The sequence below is a fragment of the Carcharodon carcharias genome, chromosome 3, assembly GCF_017639515.1.
Source record: "Carcharodon carcharias isolate sCarCar2 chromosome 3, sCarCar2.pri, whole genome shotgun sequence".
Taxonomy (NCBI): domain Eukaryota; kingdom Metazoa; phylum Chordata; class Chondrichthyes; order Lamniformes; family Lamnidae; genus Carcharodon; species Carcharodon carcharias.
In genome coordinates, this window is record NC_054469.1 from 82,626,585 (window position 1) to 82,652,581 (window position 25,997).

Here is a 25,997-nt window from a genome sequence, read left to right on the forward strand (position 1 = left end):
GATTGGTCAGCCCGCAGCTCCAACAATTAGCTAATACCACCTCTCTGATTGTAATTTTCCGGAGTTCCTCCCTCCCTTCTATTTTCTGATTTATAGATAATTCTGGGATGTTGCATGTATCTTCTATATTAAAAACCAATGTAAAATATCTGTTCAATTAATCTGCCATCTCCTTACTTTCCAATATTAATTCCCGAGCCTCACTTTCTGTAGGACCAACGCTCACTTTGTTAACTTTTTTCTTATTTGAGTATCTACAGAAACTTTTACTATCTATCTTTATATTTCCAGCTAGCTTTCTCTCGTTCTCTATTTTTTTCCCTTCTTAATCATTTTTTCATTCTTTGCTGTTCTTTATATTTTTTCTTTATTTCTGTTTACTAAGTTTTAACAATCATAATGAGTAACAGTACAGAAAATAGCTTACAGTAAAGCAATAATTTAATAAACTTACATTTGGAAAAGAAAGAAAAGGGAAAGAAAAATAGAAGTAGGAGGAAGAAGCAGAAAAGAGAAAGGAAAAAAGGTGAAAAAAAATCCTCCCCAGCTCCCCTAAAAATAATAAAATCAACAACAATCAGCCTAATTATAGTCAGTTACATGAAAGTAGAGAGCTGTAGTTCCTCAAAATAATCTAGGAAAGGTTGCCAAACTACATAAAATCCATCAGTGGGGCCTCTTATAGTGTGCTTTATTTTCTCAATTTTAAGATTCTGCACAAGATCACGTATCGAATTAGTAAACGAGGGCGGGGCAGACTTTCCAATATAATAGAATAATGTATCTCGCCAAAATGTTGAAAAGGTGTGCGGCAGTCTGAATTATTGTAAGAGGGATGCCATTTGGTTCCACTCCAAAGAGTGCTATAATAGGAGAATGTTGCTACTAAAAATATGAGTGTGATGTAAAAGTTTTTGTCCAAAACAAAGCCAATTTAGAGCACGACCTGTATAGATGAATTGGAGAAGCTGGCATAGAATGGCATTTATCACAGGTTGGATCAAAATTTGGGTAAATCTTAGATAATTTAACTTTGGATAGGTGGATGCGATATAAGGTTTCAAATTGTACAAGCCGTGCCTTGCACATACAGATGAGAAATGTCCACGAGAGAATGGACTTCCAATAATCTTCAGATAAGTCTAAACCAAAATCTTGCTCCCAAAGAGGTTTTAAGGTAGAAAGTGAAGAGCAGTGTAGTGAAAATATTAGAGAATATAGTTTGGAAATGAACCCCCTAACAAAAGTATTTAGTTCTAATGTCATACCTATCAGTGATTTGGGGGGCAGTAAAGGAAACTGAGCAGTTTTTTTTGCATGTAAATGCTCTGCTTTGTAGATATCGAAAAAGTATGTTTGGGGCAGATCGTTATTTCCGAGAGAGAGAGTCAAAAAAGGCAAAAATATTATCAATATATAAGTTAGCAAGGGTTTTGATGCCGCTCGTGTGCCAGACCTGAAAGGCAAAATCTCCTAATGAAGGTGGAAATAAAGAGGGAGATTGTAGCCCAAAGTGTGTTCTGAACTGATTCCAAATCTTAAGTGACTGTCTAACGATAGGCTTTGAAGAAAGGTGACTGGCTAAGGAAGGAATGGAGGAGCACAACAGAGCGCTGGTCTTTATGTTCTGTCCGCTCTTCTGACCTGCCACCCATCTTTGCGCAATTATATGCTTTTTCTTTAAGTTTGATACTGTCTTTAGCATTTTTAGTTAACCAAGATCGGTGGGCTCTCCCCTTGGAAGTTTTTTTTTTCTCATTGGAATGTATTTATCCTGTGTATTCTGAAATATCCCTTTAAAAGTCTATCACTGCATCTCTCTCGACCTATGCCTTAACCTCATTTGCCAGTTTACTCTAGCTTGCTCTGCTTTCATGCCCTCATAATTGCCCTTATTTAAGTTTAAAATGCTAGTCTTGAATCCACTCCTCTCTCTCAAACTGAATGTAAAATTCAACCATATTGTGATCACTGCCACCTAGGCTATGAGATGAGATTATCAATTAATCCCATCTCATTCCACAGTACCAGGACTAATATAGTTCTGATGAAGAGTCATACGGACTCGAAACGTTAACTCTGTCTTCCTCTCCACAGATGCTGTCAGACCTGCTGAGTTTGTCCAGCAAATTTTGTTTTTGTTTCTGTTTCAGATTTCCAGCATCCGTAGTATTTTGCTTTTATCCTAGTATAGCCTGCTATCTGGTTGGGTCCAGAAGGTGCAGTTCTAAGAAACTATCCCAGCAACATTCAATGAACTCCTCATCTAGATTACCTTTGCCCATTTGATTTTTCCAGTCTGCCTATAGATTAAAATCCCTCATGATTATTGCTGTACCTTTCTGACAAGCTCCCATTATAAGTATTTACCCTGCCTTTGTTTCAAAACAGAATTATTGGCCAACTTCAATTAGAAAAATTATATTGCTGCTAATCATGAAATCATAATAATTCACGTCAGAAAGGAAGTGACTTTGAGTGAGCCGGAGGTTGTTTCCTGCATCAATATATCCTATAATCATCAAGGGGGCATGTCACAATGACTTAGTAGTGAGCAATTAGCTAGATTTAGTTATCAGTCTAATGGTACATGAGCATTTATCTAATAGTCATCATCGTATTATCAAATCTAATATAGCATTTGAAAGGGAGAAATGTGATACAGCTGCTAAGATTCTGTATTTAGCTAAGGCTAACTTCAATGGAATGAGGTAGAGACTGTCTACAGTAAACTGGGCAAGTCTGCAAATGGGAAAAAGAACAGGATACCCAGTGGATGGTGTTCTAAAAAGAATTTAATACGATATAGATCCAGTTTATATCCGAAGAGTCAAGAACTCTAATTGCCAAAAAAAACACAATTTGACAATTGATGGTAAGGAACAATTAAAACAAATGGCAAAAAACTGACAAAAATACAAAAAATGGTACAGATCCTGGCAAGTAGGAAAGATACAAAGAATCACAAAGGGTGACAAACAGCTGCTAAAAGGAGTATGAAAAGCTATTAATGGATATCAAAGTCACTTTTTTTAACAATTAAATTTGGAGAAAGAAGACAGTCAGCAGCATTATTGGCTTATTGACAACTGATAATGGTGATGTTGCTCATGAAAATAAGGAAATAATGGATATGCTGAAAAGTATTTATAGTAGAGGAAGAGATCGGCATACCAGACATGCAAAGAAACTAATACTGAATCAGGGAAAGACCTCACCAGAATTAACATGAACATAATAACAGTAATGAAAACAATGGCACAAAAGAGTGACCAGTACCAAGGACCAGATAGATGGTTTCCACCCAGGATTTTAAAGGAAATATCTGAGAACATTGTAGATGTCCTGACTGTAATCTTCCAGTTTGCTCCCACTTTGGGAACTGTTTCTTTTAATTGTAAAGTTGTGCATGTTACTCTATTTAAGAAAAGTGACAGAATAAATGGAATTATAAAGTTAGCTTGACATCTGTTTTTGGAAAGTTACTAGTCAATAGTTAAGGATAGGTAACTTGGACACCTTGAAATTTTTCAGCTGAACAGAGAGAACAAGGAGTTGTGGAGTCATGCCTAATGAACCTGACTGAATCTTTTGGAGAGGTGACTGAAGTAGCGCACAGAGAATTTCTATGGTTGTTATTTATATAAACTATCAGAAGGAATTTCTTAATGTCCCAGAGACTATTAGCTCAAATTGAAGCTGATGGAATAGAAGGCAAACTATTGACCTGGTTAGGATATTGGCTAAGCAACAGGAAATGGAGAGTAGGGATAATGGGCAGATGCTAGAATTGACAGAATGTGACTGGATGTTCCACAAGGATCTCTGTTGAGGCCTCAACTATTTACCATATTTATTAATAACTAGATGATGGGATAGAAAGACTCACATCCAAATTTGCTGATGTAAACAATGTAGTTGAAGGCATAAAATTACAAAGCGCTATTGATGGATTAATTGATTGGGCTAAACTGTGACAAATAGATTTCAATATAGGCAAATGTAAGTTCATCTACTTTGGACCTATAAAGAATAGAACAGTTTACTTTCAAAGTTGAAAGAGTAGACATCCAAAGAGACTTGGGTATCCAAGTACATATATCATTGATGTGTCATGAACTGGCACAGAAAATAAGGATTAAGTTAGAGTCATAGAGGTCTACAGCACAGAAAAAGGCCCTTTGGTCCATCGAGTCTGTGCCGGTCAAACAAGTACCTAACTATTTTAATCCCATTTTCAAGCACAAGGCCCATAGCCTTGTATGCCATGGCATTGCAAGTGCACATCCAAATACTTCTTACATGTTACAAGGGTTTCTGCCTCTACCACCCTTTCAGGCAGCGAGCTCCAGATTCCCACCACCCTCTGGGTGAAAAAATTCTTCCTCACATCCACTCTAAACCTCCTTCCCCTTACCCTAAATCTATGCCCCTGGTTATTGATCCCTCCACCAAGGGGAAAAGTTCCTTCCTGTCTACCCTATCTATGCCCCTCATAATTTTATTCACCTCAATCATGTTCCCCATCAGTCTCCTCTGCTCCAAGGAAAATAACCCCAGTCTATCCAATCTCTCCTCAGAACTAAAACTCTCCAGCCCAGGCAACATCCTGGTAAATCTCCTCTGCACTCTCTGTAGTGCAATCACATCCTTCCTATAATGCGGATTCCAGAACTGCACGCAATACACTAGCTGTGGCCTAACTAGCATTTTGTACAGTTACAGCATAACCTCCCTGCTCTTATATTCTATGCCTCAGTTAATAAAGGCAATTATCCCATATGACTTTTTAACCACCTTATCTACCTATCCCGCCACCTTAAGGGACTAGTGGACATGCACACCAAGGTCCCTCTGATCCTTGGTACTTTCCAGGGTCCTACCAAGTTAATGGAACCCTGACCATTATACCTAAAAGACTAAAGTGTGAATGGGTAGGCAACCCTTGGAGTACTATGAACATTCTGGGCACCACACCTTAGAATGGGTATTTTCTGAAGAGGAAATTCAGTGTAGGTTTACCAGAATAATACCTGGACTCCAAGCGTTAAATTAAGAGAAGTTACACACACTGGGCTGAATTTTGCCCTTGATGGGCGGGCAGGACCGATCGACTTGACAGGCAGATAGCCGATCGCTGCTGAAACGGGCCCCGCCGCCGTTTTACGTGGGTGGGCCAATTAAGGCCCGCTCAGCGTGACGCCCGAGGGGAAGCGCTATGCGCTTCCTGTGCGGGGGGGGATTCACCAACTGCTAAGTGGTGCCTCAGGGAGATCATCAAAAGATTGTGAAAGTTGAAAAATGGAAAAATAAAAAAAATCATTAACATGTCCCCCTCATGTGGAAATGTTACACGAGCTGGGACATGTTAATAAAGTACATAAAAACTTTATTAACTTTTTAAAATCTGAACTCAAACGTCATCCCACCAGTGGGATTAAAAAATCACTTACCTGCCTGCCCGTTGGGCTGTGCGCCGAGCTGAAGTTCGCACAGGCCCCTCTAAATCGTCGTCAATTGCTGACTTAATGGACTTAACAAGGCCTTTTATTAATGGCAGGTGTGCGTTGTGCTGCACAGTGCACCCGCCAACCTAGATATCGCGATGCCACGTGCTGACGTCGGGATGCTTGCTAGGCTTCAGCACGTGACATTTTAAGTGCTGGTGTGCAGGCTCCGCCACCTGCACGTCAGCTAGAAAATTCAGCCCACTAGGTTGTAGTACCTGGAATTTAGAAGGTTAAGGGGTGGTTTAATTAAAATTTCCAAGATATATTAAGGGAAACAGCTATGATAGATAGAAAGTTGCTATTTCCACTGGTTGGGGAGGCTAGGACTAAGGGGACATGGTATAAAAATTAGGCCTTTCAGGAATGAAATTAGGCAACATTCCTGGACACAAGGTGTGGTAGAAGTTTTGAACTCTTATGCAAATGGCAATTGTTGGGAGATCAATCAGCCATGATCATAATGAATGGAGGAGCATTGATTTTTGTTAACCAAAGGTATGGGGCAATGGTAGTATATGGATTTAGGTTGCAGATCAGCCATGATCTTATTGAATCACGAACAGGCTTGTGGGGCTAAATGACCTACTCCTCTTCATATGTTGCTCTCAATTAGCCTTTTCTGCCAAATTGGTTGATGAAAAGTACGGTTGTCAGCCTTGTGACCCTAGTTTGTTTTCTTGAGAACAGGGCTTTCAGTTTTAGTCCCATCCCCTATTTTCTTGGTTAAATTGCTGCTGGACTTCCTTCTTTACTGAAATAGACTGATTTCTAAGAATGATTGTGGTTTGGAAAATTGTTCCTCACTTGTGGCTGCGATCAGCGCTTGGTGGCGTGAAGAATTGCAGATGTAGACAGCAACTCTGTCATTTTGTACAATATACATAGAAACATAGGGCAGAATTTTGCCCTTGATGGGTGGGCGGGCCCGACTGATTTGGTGGCGGGCGGGCAGCCAACCCCCGTCGCCAAAATGGGCCCTGCCGCCATTTTAAGTGATGGCCAACGGGAAGCGCCATGCGTTTCCTGTGCGGGTGGGGGAATTCCCCAAATGCGAGAGTGCGCACATCTCCCTGAGACTAAGTGCTGCCTCAGGGAGATCGCTGAAAGTTTTTGAAACTTTATAAATACAAAAATAAAATCATTAACCTGTCCCCCTCATGTGACAATGTCACACGAGATGGGACATGTTAATAAATATCACAGAAACTTTATTAAAGTTTTTTAAAACCGACGGTGGATGAGGTTTCATGTTTTTTCAGAAACCCACCAGGGCTCCTGGCCTGCCCACCAACCTTAATGGACGGGCAGGGCCTTTAATTGTTTTAACTACCCTGTCAATGGCCTCAATTGGCCGTTGACAGGTCGGCGGGCAGACAGCTGATCTCGCTGTCCCCCCGCCTTCCTGAAGACTTAAATGGAGGCGGGATGACGTCGCGGGTTCCGCCCGACGTCATCCCACATCATTTTTTCATCGGTGAGTGGGCCCTGCCCCCAGCTCGCCGACGGAAAAATTCAGTCCATAGAAAATTGGAGCGGGAGTAGGCCATTTGGCCCTTCGAGCCTGCTCCTCCATTCATTATGATCATGGCTGATCATCCAACTCAATAGCCCGCTCCTGCTTTCTCCCCATACCCCTTGATCGCTTTCGCTCCAAGCACTTCTCTTACTCCTTGAAAATATACAATGTTTTGGCCTCAACTACTTTCTGTGGTAGCGAATTCCACAGGCTCTCCACTCACTGGGTGAAGAAATTTCTCCTCATCTAAGTGCTAAATGGTCTACCCCATATCTTCAGACTGCGACCCCTGGTTCTGGACCCACCACCCCCCCACGCCCCCCCCCACGCCCCCCCCCCCCACACACACACACACACACACACACACACACACACACACACACACACAATCGGGAACATCCTTCTTGCATCTACCCTGTCTAGTCCTGTTAGAATTTTATAGATTTCTACAAGATCCCCCCCTCTTCCAAGTAAGAGATTTCTTATCTTGTGTATGTTAAGCATTATACTGTCATATTGTATGTGTGTGCATTAGAGTTAAATAACTGCTCAGGTAGATACTTGATTAAGCCATGTATTCCATTTTACTGTGGGGTGGGGAGGTGATGCTTATAAATTTTGAGCTTTGCCATTTATAAATAATTTTTTTTTAACTTTTCCAGATTGCAAATGAAACTCCTCTAGATGTAGTAAGTCATCACTTTGCATTTTGCACCCTAATGGTTTATCATTTAATATCCCTTTGCCTTTAATACATGTGAGATTGTGATAAATATATTTTAGCTGTGTACATTTAAAAGGCAGCATTAATTGCTCCCCTATTTAGTTACTGTTTTAATGTTGAATATTAGTCAGTTCAATCCTTCATATTTGCAGAACAGAAAAACTCTGAATGTTTAGCTTTATGTTACTATATTTACTTTGCATCAGTATCCCCATAATGCTAAAAAGATGCAATAGCATGGAAAGGCATTACTTCCAAAAACGTGTTGTGTTAGTGAAAACGGTTTTACTTGATTTTGCCTTATTTAGTTACAACCCTGCAGAAAGGTGAGAAAAGACCTTAAGGTCTCTCCATGCTCACCTAATCCATTTGAAAGTAAAAGGTTGTGCACTGCCTTCCACAACTGCTGGTAATGCTAATTCCTGGAGAAAGCAAAATATTAGGCCAGTCTGAAAGGCAGGATTTCTTGACCAATTTACTTATGCTCTTCAATAGCCCTCAGTGACAAAAATTTATTCATCTTGGAATTTATAATCTCCAAGGTTTTACTGCCTCCCTTGGTAGGCTACTTATCCTATGAAGTTTTATATTAGCTCTCACTTTCCCTATCTTAAGATGGAATATATGCTGCCCTGTCCGAAAGCTCTTGTTGGTTGTGTTTTTTGATGTGATTCTTTTTTAAAGTATCTTTTCTATTTTGTTAGTTGATGGAAACTTCAGGTACAGACATGCTGAATGATTCTGATAATAAGGCACCCATTAGTCCTTTGCATTTGGCTGTAAGTAGATAATACTTGTGTAAATGCTCTGTGTATTTGGACTGTATGCAAATATTCTGGTCAGACAGCTTCACTAGTTACTCATGTCTAGTATTAGATTGTAACTGTTACGTGATCTGGGGTATATTTAACCATGTCTGCTACAGTTGTTTTCTGACTACAAATCTAATCTATTAAACATAATGTAATTTTGTGTGCTTTTTGAGAATGCATTTTTTCACATCTTTTTGACTCTGGTAGTTTTCATAATGGCAGGCGGTTTATTATGTGGAATGTGGAAGACAAGTTCCATGATTTTGTGCATTGCCTGTCATTTTAAAGCAATTATGAAACCCTATGACATAGCTGTAGATTTAAGCTTATTTGTTATTAATTAAAAAGCATCTTTGAAGATGTTTTACTGGTTCATTGCAAAATATCTCTGAAGTTTTGAACCTTTTAAGGATTGCTTTCTCGCTTTGTTTTTAAGTGCAGGTTTTGTTTTTTGATTGAAAACTCAGTTGTACTTATTATTTTGTCTGTTTTAAAATATATTTTTTTTTTTCCTGAGCAAAATCTATTTTATCCTTTTTCAGGCTTACCATGGTCACCACCAGGCTTTAGAGGTACTGGTACAGTCTCTCTTAGATTTAGATGTGAGAAATAATAATGGACGTACACCGTTGGACCTGGCAGCTTTCAAAGGACATGTAGAGTGTGTGGACGTGTTAATCAATCAGGGAGCATCCATTCTTGTTAAAGATTTTGTGACTAAAAGAACTCCAATTCACGCTGCGGGTATGTACAAAGTTTATTGCTAGGTATTTTTAAAACTTTGAGCAAAATCCTAGATTTTCACCGTTATACAAGTGTTTTTGCAAAGTCTATACTTATGTTATAATATGGAAAGGTGCTGTTACATGGAACGTTTGGGCAGAATCTTCTGGCCGGCGTGTGGGGCGGGCCCCGCACACCGACCCGTAAACTGATGGCGCGGTGACATTGGGCGTGCGTTCTGACGTCACCCCGTGTCTTTCTGATCTTCCGTTCGGCGGGCACGCACCGGAGTCGGCTGTGCGCCCGCCGAACTGTCAAAGGCCTGTTAAGCCATTAATCCAATTAAAGTAGTTGTCAGGGCTGTCTGTCCAACCTTAAGGTTGGCTGGCAGGAGAAGAGTCTGGGCAGCCTTCGCATTTTTCATGAAACCTCATCCCGCCCGTGGATGAAGTTGCATGAAGGGTTTATTACTTAAATAAGAATTTTTATTAAAATTTATAAACATGTCCCAGCTCATATGACACTGTCACATGAGAGGACATGTCTGAATAATTTTTTTTCTTTCATTCAATTTTTCATGATGAAATTAATCTCCCTGAGGCAGCTCTATGCCTCAGGGAGATTTCTGTGCTCTTTCACATGCATGCATGAAAGAGCACAGGCCCCAACTCTCACTCCTCTTTCCTGCCCGCACAGTTAGTGCTGAGTGCTTCCAGGTGCGCGCCATGCTAGGCAGGCCTTAATTGACCCACCCATGCAAAATGGCGGCGCGCAGCTGATCGCGGACGGCAATCGGCCCCGCACCCGCTCCAGACCAGCCTGCCCGACGGGGAGAAAATTCTCCCCTATGAGCAATAGAACAGCAAAGGCAATTCACATTCACTCCACTTAATTAATCTTGACCTGGTGCAACACACGTCATTTACCTACCCTTTAACCATGCAATCTCCTGGGAAAGAGAAAGGCAAAAATTTGGGGGAGGGGGCAGAGAACTTGTTGCTAATTTAAGGAACTATCCAGGATATTTCTCTCCAACCTGCAAAGGCAAGACATTAAGCGGCTGAATTAGCCCATTAATCCTAACGTCCCAGATAGCTAACAACTTACTTTCTAATATAAAAACAAAAATAAAAACAAAAAAACTGTGGATGCTGGAAATCCAAAACAAAAGCAGAATTACCTGGAAAAACTCAGCAGGTCTGGCAGCATCGGCAGAGAAGAAAAGAGTTGACGTTTCGAGTCCTCATGACCCTTTGACAGAACTTGAGTTCGAGTCCAAGAAAGAGTTGAAATATAAGCTGGTTTAAAGTGTGGGGGAGGGGGGTGGAGAGAGAGAGAGAGAAGTGGAGGGGGTGGTGTGGTTGTAGGGACAAACAAGCAGTGATCTGAAGCAAATCCATACCCAGAGGGACTGATTCTTTGTAAGTAAAGCAGTCAATAAATAAAATGTTGCATAATATCTAACCTAACTCTTCGAATTTTGTGTGCATGTTTATCATTTTAAGAACCTCAACCATGTCCCCTGTAAGCCTGCATTTCTCTGACAATCTCAACTTTTGAAATCTATTTTGTTCATTAAGGCCTCTAAATCTAGTTATCATCCTCTTCATCTACTCCAAAGCTTCAAAATTAGCTGATTCAAAACTGGACATGATACTCATGTAGATTTATAAAAATCTTGATTGCTAACTTCTTCCTTTGCCAGTTCCTGCAATACACCTTAAAGCCCTAGTTACCTCCCCTTTAACCTACTATGCACTTACAGTAGGTCCCAGGTGTGTCTTTGTTCTAGGAATGTTGCCTTTCCCCTGGTAGCACACTTGATCTGTATGCTGTGGAGCACAGAAGAGAAATGACTTTAAGCTGGTTGTGGGTAAAGTGAATAATGGATAAATTTTGACAAACTCAAACCAATGCCTATTACTTTAGTTTTTAATAGACATAATCAGTTTTAATGGCAGGGAGTAAGGCATAAAAAAGCAAACTCACCTGTAACTGGAAAGATGATTATTGTAATCTCCTGTATGATTTTAAAGTATTTCAGCCACACGAAAAGAGAAACTGTAAATGTTCTAGCAAGTGCCATGTTGCTGAGTGTAAGTATTAGGAGGACCAAACCATTGTCTTCAGTTTCCTCCACAAACAACATTCCCCAGTTACTGATTCTACCCTCTTGCTGTCTGAGACTGAACCAACCACAGACCTGACCATTTTTACTTATGTAGAATTGCCCAATTCTACTGCTGAAACCACTTCTGGCCTGCCGTCCACATTCTACCCTTCTACCCTGTAGCTCTGCTACACCGTGTCCTAACTTGCATCAAAACTGGCCATCCATCACCACTTTGTTTGCTGACCTACTTTGATGTCCAGACAAGGGGAGCAGATAGATGGGAACACCACCACTGAAGTTCCCCTTCAAGTCACTCACTATCCTGACTTGGAAATATATCACCATTCCTAACTCCCTTCCTAACAGTACTGTGGGTGTACCTACACGATATGAACTGCAGCGGTTCAAGAGGGCAGCTCACCTCTACCTTCTCAAGGGTAACTAGGGATGGGCAATAAATGCTGGCCCAGCCAGCGAAGCCCACATCCTGTGAATGAATTTTTTAAAAAGTTAAGCAGTGCCTTGACTTTACCATCCTTATTTTCAAATCCCCCTATAGCTTCTCTCCTTTCTATTTCTATAATCTCCTACAACCGTTCAAGATATCTGCACTCCCTCCAATTCTGGCCTTTTGAGCACTTCCCATTTTAATTGCTCCACCATTGGCAGCTGTGCCTTCAACTCCCAAGATTCAAAGCTCAGGAATCCCCCCTCTAAACCTCTGTATCTCTCTTTCCTCCTTGAAGATGCTCCTTAAAGCCTACCTCTGACCAAGCTTTTGGTCATCAGCCTTAATATTTCCTATGTAGCTCGGTGTCAAACTTTGTTCAATACTCCTCTGAAGCACCATGGGGTATTTTACTTCAGAAAGACACTCTAAACTTCTTTTTTTATACTATATATAGTTGTTGTGAGAACTGTTGATGCAGTAAATTGCCTGCTGTTACATTCAGCTTGTTTTCTGCTCAACACCACAAGATTTAAGGTTGCATTTCAACAGGTAGGCCAAGAAGATATGGAGATTCTAAATTGTTTTTACAATCATCTATTAAGTAATGAAAGCTTTAATATCCACAATTTTAAAAGCATTGCAGAGCTATCTGATAAAGTCACAACCAGTCTTGAGAGATGCTCTTGTAACTAAGTGGAGCACATAATTTAAGATAAGCTATGTAACCAGCTACTACTTTCACCTGCAGAGAAACCTGTCTCAAATGATTGCATTAAAAGATTCCACAAGGTTTCTTTTATATCATACCATGGGAAAGGAAAGCTTTCATCAGGACATCAGAGTTTTTCAGGGAAACTGTTCATAAAACGCAATCTCATTGTTATAAGAAAGTGGCGTAACTGCAGGCAACTTTATGAAAATTGATGCTTACGTTTTACCCAATTCCAGCCAAACTCTGAATGTGAGATCAATTTCTCTCAACCTTTAAATCTGCATTTTACCAGTACTAAAAACAGCCAAACATAGCAACTTCTTCATTAGTAATTTCCAACAAGCACCAAGTGGTCAAAAAATAACACTTCCTTATAAAATAGTTTTACATCAACTTTTACCTTGTTTTTAGAATCAGACCAGTTTTTTTTACCTACACTCTAAGACAAATCTCTTGTTTCCTTTTTTGGAAAACAACACAATTGCAAACAAAATTCTTATTAGTTATAATCATAAATTTTAATGGCTTAAGGGCCCAGATCTCCCGGTCTCCAGATAGTTGGAGATTGGACGTACCCCAGAAGGTGCTTCATGGAACCCTTCGGAAGCCCCAACACAAGGACTCTGGGAATTGCCTTGGACGTTTGAAATTTCGGTGGGCGATTGCCCTGCGCCCCAGAATCATCCAAGACTGAGTTAGAGTCGGGTTAGAGAAGGTTCCGACTTAGATACCAGAATAGTGACCCAGGAAATGTTAGACAAGAAAATCCTGATCTAACCTTTGGGTAATTATGCAATTGATTTCTCTTCCCACCAACCCCCAATTACTCGCCCTGACACCCTGGTTGCCCCCCAACCAACCTGAACAGCCCCTGACCCAACCTAACTAGCCCCACCACCCAACCTGACTGGCCCTCCCCACCTCCTGACCTGACTAGCCCCGACCTGACCCAACAGCCCTCCAGCCCTGTCATTCACCTGCCTCCCTAGCTCCCTCACCATCGAGCCCCATTGCCCACCTGCCAGCCTTAGACCTTCTACATCTACCCGCCCACCCTTACCTTCTCTCTGTAGCTGTTAGCAAATCGACTTTGAGACATTTAAACTCTTTACTTACTGGATACGGCAGCTAGTGCTGTAACAAAGGGATGTGATTTATATGTGGATTCTCCACACTGCTCCCTACAAGAATTGTTGCACTGGGTCAGATGTGAAAGATCTGCCATAGGTAGATATCCCTGAAATATCAGTGGAAAGTAAGTGTGCATTTTCTTTGTCTGATCAGGTTCAGAAACATGGTTTACGATCCTGTTCGGAAGATCGGGGCCATACTGTTTGAATCCTAAAAGCTTCACAATTCTTCCTCAAACATGTTACCCTTTTTTTGTTGTTCCTATCTAGCCAGGCCCATCAATGAAATTTTAGCTGAGTATTGAAGAGAATAGTGTAAACAAAAATGTTAACTTGTGTCTGTTACTTAAAATTGAGCAAATGACTTTTGAATTCTGCATATTAATTTAATCTGCAGCCTTTTCAATTTAACAATAGTTATATCTAATTTAGCCAAATCTACATGGTAAAGATAGATAGGAGAACCAATCAAGGCTGTTTTCCCTGGATAGTGATGAGTTTCTTCAGTGTTGCAACTGCACCCACCTCAGCACATGGTGAATGTTCCATCACAAAAGTGATGCAGAAGCGTACAAGCTGAGTGAGTGGGCAAGTGCATGGCAGATGCAGTATAATGTGGATAAATGTGAGATTATCCATTTTGGTAGCAAAAACAGGAAGGCAGATTATTATCTGAATGGCTATAAATTGAGAGAGGGGAATGTGCAACGAGACCTGGGTGTTGTCATTCACCAGTCGCTGAAGGTAAGCATGCAGGTGCAGCAGGTGTCAAAGAAGGCAAATGGTATTGTTGGCCTTCATAGTGAGAGGATTCGAGTACAGGAGCAGGGATGTCTTGCTGCAATTATATAGGGCCTTGGTGATACCACTTGGAATATTGTGTGTAGGTTTGGTCTCCTTAACTGAGGAAGGATGCCCTTGCTATAGAGGGAGTGCAGCGAAGGATTCTCAGACTGATTCCTGGGATGGCGGGACTGACATATGAGGAGAGATGGAGTCGGTTAGGATTATATTTGCTGGTGTTCAGAAGAATGAGGGGGATCTCATAGAAACCTGTAAAATTCTAACAGGACCTGATAGGGTAGATGCAGGAAGGATGTTGCCGATGGTGGGGGAGTCCAGAACCAGGGGGTCACAGTCTGAGGATACAGGGACTGAGATGAGGAGAAATTTCTTCACCCAGAGAGTGGTGAGCCTGTGGAATGCGCTACCACAGAAAGTAGTTGAGGCCAAAACATTGTATGCTTTCAAGAAGGAGTTAGACATAGTTCTTGGGGTGAAAGGGATCAAAGGATATGGGGAGAAAGCGGGAGCAGGCTGTTGAGTTGGATGATCAGCCATGACCATCATGAATGGCAGAGCAGGCTCGAAGGGCCAAATGGCCTACGCCTGCTCCCATTTTCTATGTTTCTATGTAGGGGAGTCAGGAAGTGAGTCATTTGATACAAATTCCCAACCTCTGCCTTTCCCAAAAGGTTTAGATGATGGGACCTCAGGGGTGGAGGTGCTGTTGAAAGTCCGGGCATGTTGTTGGATTTTTTAATTCATTGGCAGTTATCATTGCCCAGCAGAAACCTGACTTGAATATTATGGCACGTGTCAGCCCAAGACTAGATGTTGTTCAGGTTCTATTTTGGGCTGCTTAATTTTCCAAGTTGTGAATGGAGCTGGACATTGTAGCAGTTTTTTTTTAAATTGCAAATGATATAAAATTTTGCATATGAATCATTCCAATTTTTTAAAAATTCTCAGCAACAAATGGCCATTCAGAGTGTCTACGGCTCCTAATAGGCAATACCGACCTCTACACAGCAGTGGACATTCAAGATGGAAATGGACAGTGAGTAAAATATTTCTACTGCATGTTCCATAGGAAAAATAGACATTTTTTGTGTAGGATAAATGAAAGTACTTGGAAGAAGTGAACTGTAGACTATTGTTGTTTAAAAAGGTTACTATGGGAGAATGGTAAAAATAGAAAAAAAGTAGTTATATTTAATGTAAATTGCTTTCTCTTTATAACCATTATGTATATATCTAATGCGAAGCTTACACTGAATAGCCACTCTGTAGCTGGTGGCAGGCCAATATTTGGTGTATAAATTTGCTTTTACTATAAATACTCAGCAAAAGATTATTCTCAGCTAAGAACTGCTTAAAGGAATTAGTTGTGCTCCCTTGATAGCTGAGCTGATTAAATAACTGAGTACCTGAGCAATACAGACAGCTGTAAAGCACACCTGAGTTAGTAGGTTTCTGATCAGGAGAATTAAGAAATAATCTCAGCCCCCAAATGAAAAACTAGTTCAGTGATGTGTTGGAAGTGCATATGCATGAATGTTAGGACAGAGATGCAGTGCTTCCCTCCTTCCTAATCAAATGCTTGCTGGCTTTGCTGTTTTATTCTCATATAAAGAATGGCCATTTGGAGAAAGAGCTGACACGATGGAGGAGATGGTTGGGTAGTGGTAACGTCCCTAGATTAGTATTCCAGAGGCTCAGGCAAATCCCCTGCGGCATGGGTTCAAATCCCACCACAGCAGTTGGTGGAATTTAAATTCAACTAATAAGCCTGGAAGTCAAAGGTAGTCTCAGTAATGGTGACCATTAAACTATCATCGATTGTCGTAAAAACACATCTGGTTCACCTGGTCTGGCTTGCTTGTGACCCCAGACCTACAGCACTGTGGATGGCTCTTAACTGCTCTTCTGAAATGGCCCATGAAGCCACTCGTTTCAAGGGCAATTAGGGATGGGCAACAAATGCTGGCCTTGCCAAAGGCACCCAAACCCCATGAAAGAATAAAAACAAAAAAGCTGTGGATGCTGGAAATCCAAAACAAAAACAGAATTACTTGGAAAAACTCAGCAAGTCTGGCAGCATTGGCGGAGAAGAGCAAAGTTGACGTTTCGAGTCCTCATGACCCTTCAACAGAACTGAAGAACCTCAGTTCTGTTGAAGGGTCATGAGGACTCGAAACATCAACTTTGCTCTTCTCCGCCGATGCTGCCAGACCTGCTGAGTTTTTCCAGGTAATTCTGTTTCCCATGAAAGAATACATTTTTTAAAAAACTTTGGAAACAGTACTGCAAACGAACTTAACAGCTTGAGGAGGAGTGCCAGGAAAGGCAGAAAACTCACGTGAAAAGTATGTAGATTTAGAAGGTGGAAAGCAGAAACTGTAGGAAGTAGAATAACTATGTACATTTGCCCATTCTCTTGGTAATCCTTTCAATTAAATATAAACAGCATTATGTACGAACATTTTGAATTGTTTGGTCAATCACATTTGTAAAAGAAGCATACTTTCCAATCTCAGATCTGTTTGTTCATTGGCACGTGCACTAATAGACTACTTTACATTGTGTTGTGTATCTAATCTATCTAGCCACTGCCAAATAGGTTAGCAAACTGCTTCAACTATTGATGGGACAGCAATCATTGGAAAGAGGCACTGGCATCGTTACTGTGGTGTGACCATTATTGTTGCTGCTTTTGCATTTTTAGATGCAAGGAAAATGTTAGTCTATTATAAAGGATGTAATAGAAGAGCATTTAGAAATACATACTATAATCAAGTAGAGTCAGCACTTCATGAAAGGGAAATCATGCCTGACAAATTAATTAGAATTCTTTGAGGAGGTAACAAGCAGGATAGATAAAGGGGAACCAGTAGATATAATATATTTGGATTTCCAAAAGGTGTTCGATAAGGTAACGCACATAAGGCTACCTTAATAAGGTAAGAGCCTATGGTGTTGGGGGAAGCATATTAGCATGGATAAGGGATTGGCTAACTAATAGAAGACAGAGAGCTGGGATAAGGGGGGGCATTTTCAGGATGGCAACCTGTAACTAGCCACAGGGATCAGTGCTGAGGCCACAATTATTTACTATATATAATTGATTTGGATGAGGAAAGTGAATGTATTATTGCCAAGATTGCGGATGACACAAAAATAGGTGGGAAGGCAAGTGATGAAGGTGACACAGAGTCTGCAGAGGGATATAGACAAGTTAAGTGAGTGGGCAAAATCTTAGGAAATGGAATATAATGTGGGAAAATGTGAGGTTATGCATTTTGGCAGGAAGAATAGAGGAGCTGAATATTATTTAAATGGAGAAAGACTGCAGAAAGCTGCAGCACAGAAGGATTTGGGGGTCCTCGTGCATGAATCATAAAAAGCTAGCATACAAGTTCAGCAGGTAATAGAGAAGGCAAATGGAATGTTGGCCTTTACTTCAAAGGGAGTGGCGTATAAAAATAGGGAAGTCTCGCTAAAACTATACAAGGCACTAGTTGGACCACACCTAGAATAATGTGAACAGTTTTGGTCCCCTTATCTAAGGAATAATGTACTGGCATTGAAAGCAGGCCAGATAAGGTTCACTAGGTTGGTCCTGGGTATGGAGGGATTTTCTTATGAGGAGAGGTTGAGTAAGTTGGGCCTGTACTCATTGGAGTTTAGAAGAATGAGAGGCGACCTTATTGAAACATATAAGATTCTTAGGGGCTTGACCGGGTAGTTGCTGAGAGGTTGTTTCCCCTTACGGGAGAGTCTAGAAGCAGAAGGCATAATTTCAGAATAAAAGGTCACCCATTTAAAAAGAAATAAGGAAGAATTTCTTCTCTGAGGACAATCAATCAGTGGAATTCTTTACTGCAGAGGGCTGTAGAGGCTGGGTCATTAAGCATAATAGAGGCTGTGATAGACAGATTGTTAATCAGTAAGGGAATTGAGAGCCTTGGGGAAAAGGCAGGAAAATGAAGTTGAGGATTATCAGATCAACCATGATCTCATTGAATGGCGGAGCAGACTCGATGGGCCGAATGGCCTACTTACTCCTACATCTTATGTTTTTATGATCAGTGGAAATGCTTAAATCTTAAAAAGCAATTTTATGGTCAAAGGAAAAAACTGCATATGCTGACAGCTGGTTTACAGGACCACTCTATCAGAAGCTCGGCATTAGACCAATTCATAGCATTTTATATTCGTAAATCATACTTAATGCTTATTATTTGAGAGGCATGGGGTCACAATGATGACTACTATATTGTCAACAATTAGGTCGCATGCTAAGCAGTTATATATTTTACCTGTTTTACATTTGAATCGCTTTTTAAATGTTGAAATTAAAAGGAAATATTTCCCTAGTAGTGTATTGCTCTTAGTGAATTAATATTTTTGTTCTGTTGTTCATTTTACTTTTATTACCTATATCCATAATATGCACTCAAAATACATGAAATAAATTGAGGTAATTTTCTTATGCTGAATGTTTGCTTTAAAAAAATCTTGCATATTATGTAAAGTTGGCATATAACTATAGTTTGAATTGTTTTCTTTGTTGTAGAACTCCTCTGATGTTGTCAGTCTTGAATGGACATACGGATTGTGTATGCTCACTTCTTAAGGGTGCAAACGTAGATGCCAAAGACAAATGGGGGAGAACTGCGTTACACAGAGGGGTGAGTACTTTTTCATGGTTCTGCTTTTATATAAACATGAACACACGAATTCCACTCTCAAATTGACCTCTGCAGCCGCAACAGACGATGTTCAATACAGAAGTGACATACACCCTGGGCACAGTCCATCGTCTCCCAGGATGGACAGAAGCCATCATTCAAATATGACCTAATATGAGATGCTTTTGAAAGAGACTACTGTTGCTATATAAATTGCAAATAATAATGCAGCCCAGTCTCTGCTACTAATGCTTGATTTGTTTCTAACTGCCTTTTAATTGTTGATCACACAGCAGAGAATTAAGAATGAACAAGCAGGCAAATAATAAACTGGATAATAGTCGTTTGGTAGTACAGAACTTAAATATTGCTGATAAAAGAGACATGCTGTCAAAGCTATTGGTCTTGCTCTCATCAGGACAATTCATAAGAATACCAAATTCGAAAGGAAGCAACAATTTATACTGCATGAGAAGTGAGTACTGATTTGGTTGGCAAGTGAGCTCTGATTGGTGGAGGCGTTGCCATGGAGAATGCACAAGTAACTGACAGGTTAACTCTGATTGGTCTTTGACAGCATGGCTTGAATTTTATGGTGTTGGAGTGGACGCACAGCTGTCCCGATCTCGCATAAAATGGCATGCGCTGACCTCAGGAGTGCACGCTTGGCAACAATTAAAGGGGCAATTAAGCAAATTAAAAAGGCAATTCACAGTCATTTTACATGCTCAGAGCACGGGCCATTCGGCCTTCACATTTTTCATGAACCCGAATCCAGAGTGGGATGAAAGGTGAACAGAATCTTGGCAAGCTGAGTAAGTACGAGTTTTGCTGTAAATTCATTGGAGTTGGTTTACAGATAGTTTCTGGTATTTTGTGGTTTTCTGCCAAGATTCTGTGCAGTCTTCTTTAAGAAAATAGGGATTGTCTACTCTGCTGGAGGGACCTCCTCAGAAGAGGAGGAGAGGGCCAGAATGAAGAGGGTGCCCACAGGCAGCATCCCAGAGTGCGACCTATAGGAAAAGGAGTGCAGGGCTAGCAGGAACTGCAAGGCAGAAGGGCCTGCAGAAACTGCCATTATCCAGCAGGCAGAGTTTATATGCAACACTCTTGCTTCCTGGACATGATTGAGGTCCAGTGCTGAAGGAAGCTCTGCCTCTACAGAGGCACTGTGACCTCCATATGTGAGATGATTGGCCCAGAGATCACCACAAACTCTGTGGGTGACCATCCTATCCCAGTGGCTCTTAAGCTTACAGTAGCCCTGAATTTCTTTGCCACAGATTCTGTCCAGGGCTCAGTGGGAGACCTATGTGATCCCTCCCAATAGGCTGCCCACAGTTGCGTCAAGCTGGTCACCAACGCTCTGCTCAGATGGGTCAGTAACTTCATTCACTTCCGGACCAACAAATCCAGCCAAGCTCAGCATGCCAGAGGCTTCGCTGAAATTGCTGGGTTTCTCAGCATCCAGAGGGGCCACAGATTACATGCATGTGGCCATAAAGGTGCCTGCAAGTGAATCAGGTGCCTTCATCAAGATTCTTTGTGACCACAGGGCTCAGATATTGCAGATATGCGCCAGGTATCCTGGAAGCTCTGACACGCCCAGGTGCCAAGGTTCTTCATAGCTGCAGCTCACTTGGATGGTTGGCTTCTGGGTGACACAGGCAATCCCCTGGAAAGGTGGCTTATGACGCCACTCAGAAACCCAAGGGCAGAAATGGAGAAGAGCTATAATTGAAGTCATGCCTCCACAAGGGCAGTAATTGACAGGACTATTAGGCTACTCAAGATGAGGTTCTGTTGTCTGGGCCTATTGGGGGAGCACTTCAATATCCTCCTTGATATAAGGATGATGCCACCTTATTGATCATTCCTGATGAAACCATCCTGTCACCCTTAAGTTAAATTACAGCCTCTGAAATGGAGTTTGCAGTCCCTCCCCTGTGTCACATGCAACTCCCAGGCCCATCACCTCTGAAAAACATGAAGCACGTTCAGGCCATTACACACAATGAGATATACACATATTTATTTTTATATATATATATATATATATATATATATATATATAGAACACACGTCGAAAGTTACACCAAGCGGCAATCCCTCTTGTGTTTAAAGTGGCAAACTTTTGTTTGCAAGTGCTGTGTCTTGGTGCCACCCCCCCAGTCCTCACTCTGAAATCCTGTCAGCCTTGATGACCTTGACAGCTGGCACCGTCTAGGTGGGAGCATACAGCGCCATGGCTGGGCACACCTCAGTTGTCACATCCTCATCAGATGCGACAGTCACTGCCAGAGGAGCGGAGGATCTGATCTGCTGCTATCGTTCGGAGTGCCCTGAGAAATGCCTGTAGATGCAAGCTGCAGCTTGTCCACCAACATGAGGTTGGTTTGAACCTCCCTGCTCACCATCGATGGATGGGCACCCAGCAGAGTTACTAGGTACCTCGTCCATCCGTCACACTGGCATTGACATGCTGAGGTCATTGCCAGTGTGAGAGCTTACAGGTCTGAAAGCAACCCCAGAAACCCCTGATTCTGTTCCTGGAGCTGCCTCTCCGTGAGAGTCGCCACTCTCTGTATGGCAGAGGCTGTGCTTTTGGAGCTGCTGGTCAACTCAGTGCTTAAGCTCCTCATGGAATCCTCCAAGACAGACCACGAAATGTAGACCCTTGGAGATCTCTGTTAGCTCTTCTCGCGCATCCACTAGACATCCAGCATTTGCTGCCAGATGGGCGATTCCACAGGCTCATCGTCTGCCTCGGATTCAGTATGGTCCTGGTCTACAGCATTCCTGTGACTGCAGGTGCCCTGTGGACTCTCTGTCTCCGCCAGCTCCTCATGTGAGTTTGATGTGCCCTCATCACTATGCGCCCTCATTTGATCTGACGCACTATTGCCCACCGACGTGCCTGTGCCTGAGGTGGTGCTTGGGAAGGAGACAGAATGTGCCGTTGGTGCAGCTGTCCATGACTCCTCCTCCGGGGTCAAGGGAGGGCCCTTGGGCTACGTGGTGCATCATGAGGATGAAGCATCTGAAGGCGGAAGAGAAAATGTTAGTTGCAAACATCATTACAAAGTCACTGTGCATGCACAGTGTCACAATGCATAACTGCCTCAGCAAGCCGTTGTGAATAGACGAGCAACAGGGACTCTTTGTTTAACACCTTATTTGAAATACCAGTACTCTAACATCTCTTATACACTCACCCAGTCTCTTCCCTGTCTGCTGGACTCTACCTTCACCATGAACAAAAACAGAATTACCTGGAAAAACTCAGCAGGTCTGGCAGCATCAGCGGAGAAGAAAAGAGTTGACGTTTCGAGTCCTCATGACCCTTCGACAGAACTTGAGTTCGAGTCCAAGAAAGAGTTGAAATATAAGCTGGTTTAAGGTGTGTGTGTGGGGGGCGGGGAGAGAGAGAGAGAGAGAATTGGGGGGGGGGTGTGGTTGTAGGGACAAACAAGCAGTGATAGAAGCAGATCATCAAAAGATGTCAAAAACAATAATACAAAAGAACACATAGGTGTTAAAGTTGGTGATATTATCTAAACGAATGTGCTAATTAAGAATGGATGGTAGGGCACTCAAGGTATAGCTCTAGCGGGGGTGGGGAGAGCATTAAAGATTTTAAAATATTTAAAAATAATGGAGATAGGTGGGAAAAGAAAAATCTATATAATTTATTGGAAAAAAAAGGAAGGGGGAAACAGAAAGGGGGTGGGGATGGGGAAGGGAGCTCACGACCTAATGTTGTTGAATTCAATATTCAGTCCGGAAGGCTGTAAAGTGCCTAGTCGGAAGATGAGGTGTTGTTCCTCCAGTTTGCGTTGGGCTTCACTGGAACAATGCAGCAAGCCAAGGACAGACATGTGGGCAAGAGAGCAGGGTGGAGTGTTAAAATGGCAAGCGACAGGGAGGTTTGGGTCATTCTTGCGGACAGACCGCAGGTGTTCTGCAAAGCGGTCGCCCAGTTTACGTTTGGTCTCTCCAATGTAGAGGAGACCACATTGGGAGCAACAAATGCAGTAGACTAAGTTGGGGGAAATGCAAGTGAAATGCTGCTTCACTTGAAAGGAGTGTTTGGGCCCTTGGACGGTGAGGAGAGCGGAAGTGAAGGGGCAGGTGTTGCATCTTTTGCGTGGGCATGGGGTGGTGCCATAGGAGGGGGTTGAGGAGTAGGGGGTGATGGAGAAGTGAACCAGGGTGTCCCGGAGGGAGCGATCCCTACAGAATGCCAATAGGGGAGGTGAAGGGAAGATGTGTTTGGTGGTGGCATCATGCTGGAGTTGGCGGAAATGGCGGAGGATGATCCTTTGAATGCGGAGGCTGGTGGGGTGATAAGTGAGGACAAGGGGGACCCTATCATGTTTCTGGGAGGGAGGAGAAGGTGTAAGGGCGGATGCGCGGGAGATGGGCCGGACACGGTTGAGGGCCCTGTCAACGACCGTGGGTGGAAAACCTCGGTTAAGGAAGAAGGAGGACATGTCAGAGGAACTGTTTTTGAAGGTGGCATCATCGGAACAGATGCGACGGAGGCGAAGGAACTGAGAGAATGGGATGGAGTCCTTACAGGAAGCGGGGTGTGAGGAGCTGTAGTCGAGGTAGCTGTGGGAGTCGGTGGGTTTGTAATGGATATTGGTGGACAGTCTATCACCAGAGATTGAGACAGAGAGGTCAAGGAAGGGAAGGGAAGTGTCAGAGATGGACCATGTGAAAATGATGGAGGGGTGGAGATTGGAAGCAAAATTAATAAATTTTTCCAGGTCCTGACAAACGGTTCTCGTCGGGACTTGGAAAAATTTATTAATTTTGCTTCCAATCTCCACCCCTCCATCATTTTCACATGGTCCATCTCTGACACTTCCCTTCCCTTCCTTGACCTCTCTGTCTCAATCTCTGGTGATAGACTGTCCACCAATATCCATTACAAACCCACCGACTCCCACAGCTACCTCGACTACAGCTCCTCACACCCCGCTTCCTGTAAGGACTCCATCCCATTCTCTCAGTTCCTTCGCCTCCGTCGCATCTGTTCCGATGATGCCACCTTCAAAAACAGTTCCTCTGACATGTCCTCCTTCTTCCTTAACCGAGGTTTTCCACCCACGGTCGTTGACAGGGCCCTCAACCGTGTCCGGCCCATCTCCCGCGCATCCGCCCTCACACCTTCTCCTCCCTCCCAGAAACATGATAGGGTCCCCCTTGTCCTCACTTATCACCCCACCAGCCTCCGCATTCAAAGGATCATCCTCCGCCATTTCTGCCAACTCCAGCATGATGCCACCACCAAGCACATCTTCCCTTCACCCCCCCTATCGGCATTCCGTAGGGATCGCTCCCTCTGGGACACCCTGGTCCACTCCTCCATCACCCCCTACTCCTCAACCCCCTCCTATGGCACCACCCCATGCCCACGCAAAAGATGCAACACCTGCCCCTTCACTTCCGCTCTCCTCACCGTCCAAGGGCCCAAACACTCCTTTCAAGTGAAGCAGCATTTCACTTGCATTTCCCCCAACTTAGTCTACTGCATTTGTTGCTCCCAATGTGGTCTCCTCTACATTGGAGAGACCAAACGTAAACTGGGCGACCGCTTTGCAGAACACCTGCGGTCTGTCCGCAAGAATGACCCAAACCTCCCTGTCGCTTGCCATTTTAACACTCCACCCTGCTCTCTTGCCCACATGTCTGTCCTTGGCTTGCTGCATTGTTCCAGTGAAGCCCAACGCAAACTGGAGGAACAACACCTCATCTTCCGACTAGGCACTTTACAGCCTTCCGGACTGAATATTGAATTCAACAACTTTAGGTCGTGAGCTCCCTCCCCCATCCCCACCCCCTTTCTGTTTCCCCCTTCCTTTTTTTTCCAATAAATTGTATAGATTTTTCTTTTCCCACCTATTTCCATTATTGTTAAATATTTTAAAATCTTTTATGCTCTCCCCACCCCCGCTAGAACTATACCTTGAGTGCCCTACCATCCATTCTTAATTAGCACATTCGTTTAGATAATATCACCAACTTTAACACCTATGTGTTCTTTTGTACTATTGTTTTTGACATCTTTTGATGATCTGCTTCTATCACTGCTTGTTTGTCCCTACAACCACACCCCCCCTCCACTTCTCTCTCTCTCTCTCTCTCTCTGCCCCCCACACACACACCTTAAACCAGCTTATATTTCAACTCTTTCTTGGACTCGAACTCAAGTTCTGTCGAAGGGTCATGAGGACTCGAAACGTCAACTCTTTTCTTCTCCGCCGATGCTGCCAGACTTGCTGAGTTTTTCCAGGTAATTCTGTTTTTGTTCTGGATTTCCAGCATCCGCAGTTTTTTTGTTTTTATCTACCTTCACCATGACCTGTTGACCTCGCTCCATGCATGCATGCCAAATCAAGGGCTTCCGCCTCAACTTCAACAGAATCAGGAGAATGGGCACCTTAAATGATGCCTTATGGCTTCGCTTCTCCTGTATGGACAAAAGTGCTTTTATTAGTCCAATCTCTACCTGCCATACCATACCAGCCTTGGCCCCTGCCCAGGAGACCCAGGTTGAGGTGCCCATCAAATTGGCACAGCTCACTCTTGCACGCACCCAAACCAAGCAGGCACAAGCACCAACCTTTTACAGTACAAGGATATGTGCCATTTGGCACTCTGCATCTCACACCAGTGAGCGCCGCAATGTCCGGCCACCCTCTTAAGCGACCTATACACAATCCCATGCCAACCCCAAACTCACCCTTGAAGAGTGCGGAAGGCCATTGAACCTTTTACGGCACTGGATTCAAGTGCGGCACCCAACATCATGCCCGCTCACCTG

At 42.8% G+C, this 25,997-nt stretch overlaps 1 protein-coding gene across 3 annotated transcripts in view; it reads left to right on the forward strand.

Annotated features, from left to right (window-relative positions):
* ankrd28b (ankyrin repeat domain 28b) overlaps positions 1–25,997 on the forward strand; it is a 232,673-nt gene that overhangs the window by 171,878 nt on the left and 34,798 nt on the right. For all 3 annotated transcript variants that reach the window (XM_041184421.1, XM_041184422.1, XM_041184420.1), the window contains exons 16-20: positions 7,689–7,715; positions 8,455–8,529; positions 9,105–9,306; positions 15,444–15,531; positions 19,051–19,165. In XM_041184421.1, coding sequence (XP_041040355.1) covers positions 7,689–7,715; positions 8,455–8,529; positions 9,105–9,306; positions 15,444–15,531; positions 19,051–19,165 — 507 coding nt within the window. The remainder of the gene's footprint in view (positions 1–7,688; positions 7,716–8,454; positions 8,530–9,104; positions 9,307–15,443; positions 15,532–19,050; positions 19,166–25,997) is intronic.